Below are 13,647 nucleotides of genomic sequence, written 5' to 3'. Positions count from 1 at the left end.
CTTGTCTGTGCCCATCTGCTTATTGGCCTTTTGATACACACACACACACACACACACTCCTGACCTGCAGTGAAATGTTGCCTGTTTCAGGGAAATGTATATGCGTTTTCCCCAGTTTCTTCACAGATCTGTCAACAGCTGATCTACGTCCTCTGTTACATCACTCTGAATTTGTGTAACCAAGGGAGGGGATCTGCGGTTGCCAAGGAGCATCAGCGAAATTATCTTGTGGTCAGCTGAGGTTACATCCAGAAAATAATGTTGCGAAATATCTCATAATTCTAAATCCCTAAAGTCAAGAGATATTGGACAAGGGAGGCTCTTTTATATACTTGTCATGATAAATTACTGGGTCAACGGCACCATGTCCGACCCACAGACGATGCAATCTCCATCACACTGCACACTGCCCTATCCCATCTGGACAAGAGGAATACCTACAGTGGGGGAAAAAAGTATTTAGTCAGCCACCAATTGTGCAAGTTCTCCTACTTAAAAAGATGAGAGAGGCCTGTAATTTTCATCATAGGTACACGTCAACTATGACAGACAAAATGAGAAAAAAGAATCCAGAAAATCACATTGTAGGATTTTTAATGAATTTATTTGCAAATTATGGTGGAAAATAAGTATTTGGTCACCTACAAACAAGCAATATTTCTGGCTCTCACAGACCTGTAACTTCTTCTTTAAGAGGCTCCTCTGTCCTCCACTCGTTACCTGTATTAATGGCACCTGTTTGAACTTGTTATCAGTATAAAAGACCCCTGTCCACAACCTCAAACAGTCACACTCCAAACTCCACTATGGCCAATACCAAAGAGCTGTCAAAGGACACCAGAAACAAAATTGTAGACCTGCACCAGGCTGGGAAGACTGAATCTGCAATAGGTAAGCAGCTTGGTTTGAAGAAATCAACTGTGGGAGCAATTCTTAGGAAATGGACGACATACAAGACCAATGATAATCTCCCTCGATCTGGGGCTCCACGCAAGATCTCACCCCGTGGGGTCAAAATGATCACAAGAATGGTGAGCAAAAATCCCAGAACCACACGGGGGGACCTAGTTAATGACCTGCCAGAGAGCTGGGACCAAAGTAACGAAGCCTACCATCAGTAACACACTACGCCGCCAGGGACTCAAATCCTGCAGTGCCAGACGTGTCCCCCTGCTTAAGCCAGTACATGTCCAGGCCCGTCTGAAGTTTGCTAGAGTGCATTTGGATGATCCAGAAGAGGATTGGGAGAATGTCATATGGTCAGATGAAACCAAAATAGAACTTTTTGGTAAAAACTCAACTCGTCGTGTTTGGAGGACAAAGAATGCTGACTTGCATCCAAAGAACACCATACCTACTGTGAAGCATGGGGGTGGAAACATCATGCTTTGGGGCTGTTTTTCTGCAAAGGGACCAGGGACGACTGATCCGTGTAAAGGAAAGAATGAATGGGGCCATGTATCGTGAGATTTTGAGTGAAAACCTCCTTCCATCAGTAAGGGCATTGAAGATGAAACGTGGCTGGGTCTTTCAGCATGACAATGATCCCAAACACACCGCCCGGGCAACGAAGGAGTGGCTTCGTAAGAAGCATTTCAAGGTCCTGGAGTGGCCTAGCCAGTCTCCAGATCTCAACCCCATAGAAAATCTTTGGAGGGAGTTGAAAGTCTGTGTTGCCCAGCGATAGCCCCAAAACATCACTGCTCTAGAGGAGATCTGCATGGAGGAATGGGCCAAAATACCAGCAACAGTGTGTGAAAACCTTGTGAAGACTTACAGAAAACGTTTGACCTGTGTCATTGCCAACAAAGGGTATATAACAAAGTATTGAGAAACTTTTGTTATTGACCAAATACTTATTTTCCACCATAATTTGCTAATAAATTCATAAAAAATCCTACAATGTGACTTTCTGGATTTTTTCCCCTCATTTTGTCTGTCATAGTTGACGTGTACCTATGATGAAAATTACAGGCCTCTCTCATCTTTTGAAGTGGGAGAACTTGCACATTTGGTGGCTGACTAAATACTTTTTTTCCCCACTGTATGTAAGAATGCTGTTCATTGACTATAGCTCAGCATTCAACACCATAGTACCCTCCAAGCTCATCATCAAGCTCGAGGCCCTGGGTCTGAACCCTGTCCTGTGCAACTGGGTTCTGGACTTCCTGACGGGCCACCCCCAGGTGGTGAAGGTAGGAAACAACACCTCCACTTCGCTGATCCTCAACGCTGGGGCCCCACAAGGGTGCGTGCTCAGCCCCCTCCTGTACTCCCTATTCACCCATGACTGCGTGGCCAAGCACGCCTCCAACTCAATCATCAAGTTTGCAGACGACACAACAGTAGTAGGCTTGATTACCAACAATGACGAGACAGCCTACAGGGAGGAGGTGAGGGCTCTGGGAGTGTGGTGCCAGCAAAACAACCTCTCACTCAACGTCAACAAAACAAAGGAGATGATCATGGATTTCAGGAAACAGCAGTGGGAGCACCCCCCTATCCACATCGACGGGACCGCAGTGGAGAAGATGGAAAGCTTCAAGTTCCTCGGCGTACACATCACTGACAAACTGAAATGGTCCACCCACACAGACAGTGTGGTGAAGAAGGCGCAACAGCGCCTCTTCAACCTCAGGAGGCTGAAGAAATGTGGCTTGGCACCTAAAACCCTCACAAACTTTTACAGATGCACAATTGAGAGCATCCTGTCGGGCTGTACCATCGCCTGGTGTGGCAACTGCACCGCCCGCAACCGCAGGGCTCTCCAGAGGGTGGTGCGGTCTGCCCAACGCATCACCGGGGGCAAACTACCAGCCCTCCAGGACACCTACAGCACCCAATGTCACAGGAAGGCCAAAAAGATAATCAAGGAGTGCCAGGTTTCCGCCAGACGTGACGCTTGGCATTCAGGCCAAAGATTTCAATCTTGGTTTCATCAGACCAGATAATCTTGTTTCTCATTGTCTGATAGTCTTTAGGTGCCTTTTGGCAAACTCCAAGCGGGCTGTCGTGCTTTTTACTGAGGAGTGGCTTCCGTCTGGCCACTCTACCATAAAGGCCTGATTGGTGGAGTCCTGCAGAGATGGTTGTCCTTCTGGAAGGTGCAGAGATGGTTGTCGTTCTGGAAGGTTCTCCCATCCCCACAGAGGAACTCTAGAGCTCTGTCAGTGACCATTGGGTTCTTGGTCACCTCCCTGACAAAAGTCCTTCTCCCCCAATTGCTCAGTTTGGCCGGGCGGCCAGCTCTAGGAAGAGTATTGGTGGTTCCACACTTCTTCCATTTAAGAATGATGGAGGCCACTGTGTTCTTGGTGACCTTCAATGCTGCAGACATGTTTTGGTGCCCTTCCCCAGATATGTGCCTCAACCCAATCCTGTCTCTACGGGCAATTCCTTCGACCTCATGGCTTGGTTTTTGCTGTGACATGCACTGTCAACTGTGGGACCTTTTTATAGACAGGTGTGTGCCTTTCTAAATCATGTCCAATCAATTGAATTTACCGCCGTGGCTTTGTGAGACGCAGTGTGGGTGAACGGATGATCTCCGCATGTGTATTTCCCACCGTAAAGCATGGAGGAGGAGGTGTTATGTTGTGGGGGTGCTTTGCTGGTGACACAGTCTGTGATTTATTTAGAATTCAAGGCACACTTAACCATCATGGCTACCACAGCATTGTGCAGCAATATGCCATCCCATCTGGTTTGGGCTTAGTGGGACTATCATTTGTTTTTCAACAGGACAATGACCCAACACACCTCCAGGCTGTGTAACGGCTATTTTACCAAGAAGGAGAGTGATGGAGTGCTGCATCAGATGACCTGGCCTCCACAATCCCCCGACCTCAAACCAATTGACATGGTTTAAGATTAATCGGATGGCAGAGTGAAGGAAAAGCAGCCAACAAGTGCTCAGTCTATGTGGGAACTCCTTCAAGGCTGTTGGAAAAGCATTCCAGGTTAAGCTGGTTGAGAGAATGTCAAGAGTGTGCAAAGCTGTCATCAAGGCAAAGGGTGGCTATTTGAAGAATCTCAAATATAAAATATATTTTGTTTAGCACTTTTTTGGTTACTACATGATTCCATATGTGTTATTTCATAGTTTTGATGTTTTAACTATTATTCTGCAATGTAGAAAATAGTAAAAATAAAGAAAAACCCTTGAATGAGTAGTTGTGTCCAAACTTTTTACTGGTACTGTATATACAGTGGGGAGAACAAGTATTTGATACACTGCCGATTTTGCAGGTTTTCCTACTTACAAAGCATGTAGAGGTCTGTAATTTTTATCATAGGTACACTTCAACTGTGAGAGACAGAATATAAAACAAAAATCCAGAAAATCACATTGTATGATATTTAAGTAATTAATTTGCATTTTATTGCATGACATAAGTATTTGATCACCTACCAACCAGTAAGAATTCCGGCTCTCACAGACCTGTTAGTTTTTCTTTAAGAAGCCCTCCTGTTCTCCACTCATTACCTGTATTAACTGCACCTGTTTGAACTCGTTACCTGTATAAAAGACACCTGTCCACACACTCAATCAAACAGACTCCAACCTCTCCACAATGGCCAAGACCAGAGAGCTGTGTAAGGACATCGGGGATAAAATAGTAGACCTGCACAAGGCTGGGATGGGCTACAGGACAATAGGCAAGCAGCTTGGTGAGAAGGCAACAACGGTTGGCGCAATTATTAGAAAATGGAAGAAGTTCAAGATGACGGTCAATCACCCTCGGTCTGGGGCTCCATGCAAGATCTCACCTCGTGGGGCATCAATGATCATGAGGAAGGTGAGGGATCAGCCCAGAACTACACGGCAGGACCTGGTCAATGACCTGAAGAGAGCTGGGACCACAGTCTCAAAGAAAACCATTAGTAACACACTACGCCGTCATGGATTAAAATCCTGCAGCGCACGCAAGGTCCCCCTGGTCAAGCCAGCGCATGTCCAGGCCTGTCTGAAGTTTGTCAATGACCATCTGGATGATCCAGAGGAGGAATGGGAGAAGGTCATGTGGTCTGATGAGACAAAAATTGAGCTTTTTGGTCTAAACTCCACTCGCCGTGTTTGGAGGAAGAAGAAGAATGAGTACAACCCCAAGAACACCATCCCAACCGTGAAGCATGGAGGTGGAAACATCATTCTTTGGGGATGCTTTTCTGCAAAGGGGACAGGACGACTGCACCGTATTGAGGGGAGGATGGATGGGGCCATGTATCGCAAGATCTTTTCCAACAACCTCCTTCCCTCAGTAAGAGCATTGAAGATGGGTCGTGGCTGGGTCTTCCAGCATGACAACGACCCGAAACACCCAGCCAGGGCAACTAAGGAGTGGCTCCGTAAGAAGCATCTCAAGGTCCTGGAGTGGCCTAGCCAGTCTCCAGACCTGAACCCAATAGAAAATCTTTGGAGGGAGCTGAAAGTCTGTATTGCCCAGCGACAGCCCCGAAACCTGAAGGATCTGGAGAAGGTCTGTATGGAGGAGTGGGCCAAAATCCCTGCTGCAGTGTGTGCAAACCTGGTCAAGACCTACAGGAAACGTATAATCTCTGTAATTGCAAACGAAGGTTTCTGTACCAAATATTAAGTTCTGCTTTTCTGATGTATCAAATACTTATGTCATGCAATAAAATGCAAATTAATTACTTAAAAATCATACAATGTGATTTTCTGGATTTTTGTTTTAGATTCCGTCTCTCACAGTTGAAGTGTACCTATGATAAAAATTACAGACCTCTACATGCTTTGTAAGTAAGAACCTGCAAAATTGGCAGTGTATCAAATACTTGTTCTCCCCACTGTATATTTTAAGAATATTTGTTTAATCCTTTTCTTTTGCCAACAATTTAGCTGTGTTGCTCTTTTAGCCACACTGCACTACCATCCACCCAGTTCACTGGCCTATGGGGTTTTACCCTGTCAAATCAGAGCTTTACTGGTTGGCTAAGGCTGGCCTGGGATGCATGTGCTGACATCTTATGGGAAAATTACAAGTTGATAGCTGTCTGTTAGCTGTTTGTTGTTTTTACGGCACTGATGTCCTGTAAGTAAGCCACTAGTCTGACACTGTGTTATATAGCTACAGGTGACACACTGACTGGAGCTAGTGGGGCCTGTGTGTAGTGACATGGATCAAAACCATCACCAAGGTCATCTATGCTACATTCATATCTGATGCTGTTGGTTATCTCCATATCTCTCTCACACACTCCATTCTGCCATCTGTTGCAGTGAAAGACTGGATATGTACAGAGAGTTTACCCTTCCACTTGATAGTTCACTGTGTCTGGGTCTCAATACTCTTATTTGGCTCCCTCTCCTTGCCTCCTGTCCTTCATGATCAATTATAGGTGAATGGATTGGATATGGTAGATTTCCACCATATAGCTCTCACCTGTCAAAGGAGGCATTTCTAAAGACACAGACAGTTTTACATTTTAGCAGACGCTTTTATCCACAGCGACATACAGGCACATCACTTAGTCGGCTCGGGGATTCGAACCAGCAACCTTTCGGTTACCAGCCCAACACTCTTAACCGCTAGGCTACCTGCCGCAGCTTGTGTGTTGTTTTGAGTCTCTCTCCAGTCATGTCAGATCAGTGATGGGATGAAGTTGCCTGGCTACCCAGACTCCTTGCTTCAGCCAAACGCTATGCCACGCCCATGGACGTACCTCCCCAATCTTGTAATTGTCCCATAAGTTCTCAGCACATGCATCCCAGGCCAGCCTTAGTAGACCTAGCCAACGAGTAAAGCTCTGATTTGACAGAGTAAAAACCCATAGGCCAGTGAACTGGGTGGATGGGAGTGTAGAGCAGCGGAAGAATTTAGTGTGAGTCATCAGGCTAGGGATAAAGTGGGATGGTATGAGGAAAGGATGTGTTCTTGAAGAGAATAAGGCCTGGTCCAACTGGGTCGTATTCACTATCAGCCATATGGAAGCAAACAGGACAAAACGGGGAAGGACCTACCTGTCCAATAAGAAGCGCTTGTATTCGTTGCAAAATGTTTTCCTACTTTTTGCACTAAGGAATACGACCCAAGTTGTTTAGTGAGAGCCAATGATTTATGGGCAGGGCAGACGTTTGTAATGGTTGTGCCTGTTAACCGGACCCAACCACTCTAAAGAGGGCGACTGGAGGCACACATGGTAGTCCTAAAACCTTCTGACTGCACGGCTTCCCCTTCTCTGTCCTCTCCACTCCACTGGCTATCAATGTTGCAGTGCCACCAAGTACTGTATATTCAACAGTGTGCAGATATCTGTCGGTTTCAATAGAACACAGAATCTCAGCAAGGAAATAATGTCTGTTAGTTAGATTTTTGGCATATGTTGTCTATTTTACCTTTTGCTGTTCTATTTATTGCGTCAAGATCATCGTACTCAAGTGTCATTGAGGGGCTATTCAAATACCCTGCTCACGTGCTGCATGGGCTACATACAGGCTTTCAGAGAAACAGCGCCTCTACGCTGTAAAAAAAAAAAACACGAGGCTTCAGATTGTGAGGTAGGCAATACTAGGCATCAATGAGGAGCACTCTGCCAGTGTCAAACCCCTCCCCTCTCTCCCCCTCGTGTTGAGCGGGAGCGGATGGGAACATCGAGTACCTTCAGCACATTTTTCACATTCCCCTATGGGGGTCTCAGCCCCCCTACACACACACACATCTCACCTCTGGGCAGAGGTGGTGGTAAACTCAGTAGCACGGTAGGGGTTTAGGGGAGCTAATGTCAGACTCAGAATACTGCCCATGAATATACAGTACATCAAATAATGTATACTGTACATCAAAGAATAACAAAACATGATCAAATGTATTAACCTTTCTCTTCACTCTTCCTGTTTTTCTGCTGCTCTCCTACTATTTATTTCTTGCTTTCTCTCTCTCTCTCGCAGAAGTGTGCGTGTGGGGAGCAGTGAGGATGACGGAGTACAAGTTGGTAGTGGTGGGGGCTGGAGGTGTGGGGAAGAGTGCACTCACCATCCAGCTTATCCAGAACCACTTTGTGGATGAATACGACCCCACCATAGAGGTATGTACTGTGTGTGTCCAGAGCTTCTGTCCACATCTGCAGCTGATCACTGTGGGTGATGTCATGCGGATGTGGCCCCTCCCCTGGTCTGCAGTGAACGGAGTAGAGTAGGCTAGTGTGACTCTGCTGGCTCTTTGGAGAGACCACTGTTCACTAGGGCAGTGATGATACCAGTATCTCAATATTTTTTCCATGGCAAAAGTGAAAACACGAAGCAGAGTACTATTTGGTCCTTTTAAAACCTGCTGTATGCAGAGTATTGTGTGCTATAGCTTGGAAAATAAATAAACGTGACTCTGGATGACAACATAAAGATGTTTGTTTCCAATATTAGGGCTGTTTTCCTAAAACAGTTTTGTTTCCTTTCCCTGACTCTAACGAGTATCGCGATACTGGTATTGTCCCGGCCCTACTGTTCACTACAAAATCTCATTACCAAATATGGCTACTTACTATCAATTCAATTCTCCAAATGTTTTTTTGATTCCACCGCTACTCCTAATTTCATCCCCCTCCGTTCACAATAAGAGAGGGAGAGAGAGATTTGGAGAGACAGAGAGAGAGAGAGAACAGGAGAGTGAGTCTGTCTGCTTTCTCCACTCCCCTCTCTCTCTCTCTGTATTTTTTATTTTTTTTTATATTATTATTTTATAATTTTTTTTATTTTATTTATTCTATTTTTTATATATTTTTTTATTTATTTTTTTTGGTGGTAAACTCAGTAGCACGGTCTCTCTCGTTCTCACCACGCCTGCCTCTGGCCAGACAATGTCTTTTTTGTGTGTGTGCATTCCTGGCCCCTATGCACTAGCACACAAAGGCCCTGCACCACATGTTTGTGTCTGTGTGTTAGGACGCTAAACATTTGCCCTGCTACTCTGCCCTTTTGATACCACTACCTCTTCCCTGGCCAGTCACACAGCATAGGGATTTAGCATATATATCAACCAGCACACTACACACTCCACTACATGTGTGTGGTGGGTGTGAGAAAAACGATCAACTAGGTCCCAGGGTCATGCTTTAGGCCTAGTCAAGAAACGTCTGTAAATGGTTAGTTATTATATTGAACACGCATCAATACGTCATTACATATGTTAATTTAGTCAATAATGGAATTTATTGGATGTTCCATCCAGTCCTTCATCACTATGTTTCTTACAGCTATCTGAAACCTAACAAGGTTGCAGGTAGCCTAGCAGTTCAGAGCGTCGGGCCAGTAACCGAAAGGTCGCTGGTTTGAATCCCAGAGCCAACTAGGTGAGAAAACTGTCTGTGCTCTTGATCAAGGCTCTTAACCCTAATTGCTCTGGAGAAGAGCGTCTGCTAAATGACTTAAATGTCAATGGTAACAAGTGTGCAACAGCGGTTGAGTTTATTGGCAACTGTGGCTGTGGGCCGATTCACTTACACCCATCCTTAAGTGGGTGTGAGCAAGTACACACTTGGGTAAAGAATAAGGAGGCAGCCTGGCTGTAGCAGTGTAACTGGAGGATATCCCTCCCCCTGTTTTAGGACTCGTACAGGAAGCAGGTGGTGATTGACGGGGAGACGTGTCTGCTGGACATCCTGGACACTGCAGGTCAGGAGGAGTACAGCGCCATGAGGGACCAGTACATGAGGACAGGGGAGGGCTTCCTCTGTGTCTTCGCCATCAACAACACCAAGTCCTTCGAGGACATCCACCAGTACAGGTGTGTGTGTGTGTGTGTGTGTGTGTGTGTGTGTGTGTGTGTGTGTGTGTGTGTGTGTGTGTGTGTGTGTGTGTGTGTGTGTGTGTGTGTGTGTGTGTGTGTGTGTGTGTGTGTGTGTGTGTGTGTGTGTGTGTGTGTGTGTGTGTGTGTGTGTGTGTGTGTCAGGACAGAGGGCTGTACAAAGCAACAACAAAAAGCTAGCCTCCGACTGGAGGGATTACAGCACGCTGTCAATTAAATCCATCCTGACTCAATTAGACCAGAGAGAGCAATGTTAATTTCGTCAATCAGAACTATGATGAAAAATACTTGTCAACAACCTTTCTCCTGACTAAAACTATGACGATAACGAGATGAGATGCCCTGGAAACAATTAAAATTAGTTTTAATTTTAGTTGACAAATGTGACGAGACGACAATTCCACATGAGACGAATGGACATTCAATTTGACATGAAGCTCTTTTTCATCTTTTTTTTGTTTTCAATCCTAAGTGTTGCTGCGAATGCGAGATGCGGTTGCTTTTTTCCTGTGGGAAAAATGAATGCTATTTTTTGAATATTAGGAGTACAGTAATACCGGGTCCTCTCCAAATACTACCGCTGCACCATCGAGAGCATCCTGACTGGTTGCATCACGGCCTGGTACGGGAATTGCTCCGTCCACGACCGCAAGGCCAGCGTGTGGTGAAGATGGCTCAGTAAATCACTGGGACCGTGCTCCCAACCATCCAGGACATCTACTTGAAACGATGCCTGAGGAAGGCATGCAGCATCATCAAGGACCCCACACACCCCAGCCACGAGGGGCAGACGATATCGGAGCATGAGGTCTGATACCAACAGGCTCTGAGACATTTTCTATCTACAAGCTACCAGACTGCTGAACAATTGAACTGACTAACCACCTGCTCTGATTCTTTTCACCTTAGCACACATGCACTCAGTCATGCACACACATGCACACGCATATATATATATATATATATATATATATATATATATATATATACAGTGAGGGAAAAATGTATTTGATCCCCTGCTGATTTTGTACGTTTGCCCACTGTCAAAGAAATGATAAGTCTATAATTTTAATGGTAGGTTTATTTGAACAGTGAGAGACAGAAAAACAACAACAAAAATCCAGAAAAACGCATGTCAAAAATGTTATAAATTGATTTGCATTTTAATGAGGGAAATAAGTATTTGACCCCCTCTCAATCAGAAAGATTTCTGTCTCCCAGGTGTCTTTTATACAAATGCTGAGCTGAGATTAGGAGCACACTCTTAAAGGGAGTGCTCCTAATCTCAGCTTGTTACCTGTATAGAAGACACCTGTCCACAGAAGCAATCAATCAATCAGATTCCAAACTCTTCACCATGGCCAAGACCAAAGAGCTCTCCAAGGATGTCAGGGACAAGATTGTAGACCTACACAAGGCTGGAATGGGCTACAAGACCATCGCCAAGCAGCTTGGTGAGAAGGTGACAACAGTTGGTGCGATTATTCGCAAATGGAAGGAACACAAAATAACTCTCAATCTCCCTCAGCCTGGGGCTCCATGCAAGATCTCACCTCGTGGAGTTGCAATGATCATGAGAACGGTGAGGAATCAGCCCAGAACTACACGGGAGGATCTTCTCAGTGATCTCAAGGCAGCTGGGACCATAGTCACCAAGAAAACAATTGGTAACACACTACGCCGTGAAGGACTGAAATCCTGCAGCGCCCGCAAGGTCCCCCTGCTCAAGAAAGCACATATACAGGCCCGTCTGAAGTTTGCCAATGAACATCTGAATGATTCAGAGGAGAACTGGGTGAAAGTGTTGTGGTCAGATGAGACCAAAATGGAGCTCTTTGGCATCAACTCAACTCGCCGTGTTTGGAGGAGGAGGAATGCTGCCTATGACCCCAAGAACACCATCCACACCGTCAAACAGGGAGGTGGAAACATTATGCTTTGGGGGTGTTTTTCTGCTAAGGGGACAGGACAACTTCACCACATCAAAGGGACGATGGACGGGGCCATGTACCATCAAATCTTGGGTGAGAACCTCCTTCCCTCAGCCAGGGCATTGAAAATGGGTCGTGGATGGGTGTTCCAGCATGACAATGACCCAAAACACACGGCCAAGGCAACAAAGGAGTGGCTCAAGAAGAAGCACATTAAGGTCCTGGAGTGGCCTAGCCAGTCTGCAGACCTTAATCCCATAGAAAATCTGTGGAGGGAGCTGAAGGTTTGAGTTGCCAAACGTCGAAACCTTAATGACTTGGAGAAGATCTGCAAAGAGGAGTGGGACAAAATCCCTCCTGAGATGTGTGCAAACCTGGTGGCCAACTACAAGAAACGTCAGACCTCTGTGATTGCCAACAAGGGTTTTGCCACCAAGTACTAAATCATGTTTTGCAGAGGGGTCAAATACTTATTTCCCTCACTAAAATGCAAATCAATTTATAACATTTTTGACATGCGTTTTTCTGGATTTTGTTGTTGTTATTCTGTCTCTCACTGTTCAAATAAACCTACCATAAAAATTATAGACTGATCATGTCTTTGTCAGTGGGCAAACGTACAAAATCAGCAGGGGATCAAATACAGTTGAAGTCAGAAGTTTACATACACTTAGGTTGGAGTCATTAAAACTCGTTTTTCAACCACTCCACAAATGTATTGTTAACAAACTATAGTTTTGGCAAGTCGGTTAGGACATCTACTTTGTGCATGACACAAGTAATTTTTCCAACAATTGTTTACAGACAGATTATTTCACTTATAATTCACTGTATCAAAATTCCAGTGGGTCAGAAGTTTACATACACTAAGTTGACTGTGCCTTTAAACAGCTTCGAAAATTCCAGAAAATGATGTCATGGTTTTAGAAGCTTCTGATAGGCTAATTGACATCATTTCAGTCAATTGGAGGTGTACCTGTGGATGTAGTTCAAGGCCTACCTTCAAACTCAGTGCCTCTTTGTTTGACATCATGGGAAAAGCAAAAGAAATCAGCAAAGACCTCAGAAAAAAAAGTGTAGACCTCCACACGTCGGGTTCATCCTTGGGAGCAATTTCCAAACGCCTGAAGGTACCACGTTCATCTGTACAAACAATAGTACACAAGTATAAACACCATGGGACCACACAGCCGTCATACCGCTCAGGAAGGAGACACCAACGTACTTTGATGCGAAAAGTGCAAATCAATCCCAGAACAACAGCAAAGGACCTTGTGAAGATGCTGGAGGAAACAGGTACAAAAGTATCTATATCCACAGTAAAACGAGTCCTATATCGACATAACCTGAAAGGCCGCTCAGCAAGGAAGAAGCCACTGCTCCAAAACCGCCATAAAAAAGCCAGACTACGGTTTGCAACTGCACATGGGGACAAATATCTTACTTTTTAGAGAAATGTCCTCTGGTCTGATGAAACAAAAACAGAACTGTTTGGCCATAATGACCATCGTTATGTTTGGAGGAAAAAGGGGGTGGCTTGCAAGCCGAAGAACACCATCCCAACCGTGAAGCACGTTGGTGGCAGCATCATGCTGTGGGGGTGCTTTGCTGCAGGAGGGACTGGTGCACTTCACAAAATAGATGGCATCATGAGGAAGGAAAATTATGTGGATATATTGAAGCAACATTTCAAGACATCAGTCAGGAAGTTAAAGATTGCTTGCAAATGGGTCTTCCAAATGGACAATGACCCCAAGCATACTTCCAAAGTTGTGGCAATATGGCTTAAGGACAGCAAAGTCAAGGTATTGGAGTGGCCATCACAAAGCCCTGACCTCAATCCTATAGCACATTTGTGGGCAGAACTGAAAAAGTGTGTGCGAGCAAGGAGGCCTACAAACCTGACTCAGTTACACCAGCTCTGTCAGGAGGAATGGGCCAAAATTCACCCAACT

General features: G+C 45.2%; 1 protein-coding gene across 1 annotated transcript in view; it reads left to right on the top strand.

The window, feature by feature from the left end:
• Nucleotides 1-13,647, top strand: part of LOC121576390 (GTPase HRas) — a 43,658-nt gene that overhangs the window by 22,103 nt on the left and 7,908 nt on the right. Inside the window, exons 2-3 of the mRNA XM_041889487.2 lie at nt 7,910-8,046; nt 9,562-9,740. Of these exons, the coding sequence (XP_041745421.1) occupies nt 7,936-8,046; nt 9,562-9,740 (290 nt within the window). The 5' untranslated portion in view covers nt 7,910-7,935. The remainder of the gene's footprint in view (nt 1-7,909; nt 8,047-9,561; nt 9,741-13,647) is intronic.

The sequence above is a fragment of the Coregonus clupeaformis genome, chromosome 11 (genome assembly GCF_020615455.1).
Source record: "Coregonus clupeaformis isolate EN_2021a chromosome 11, ASM2061545v1, whole genome shotgun sequence".
NCBI lineage: Eukaryota > Metazoa > Chordata > Actinopteri > Salmoniformes > Salmonidae > Coregonus > Coregonus clupeaformis.
Note: the sequence above shows the minus strand (reverse complement) of the source record. Positions and strands in the feature narration are given on the sequence as shown.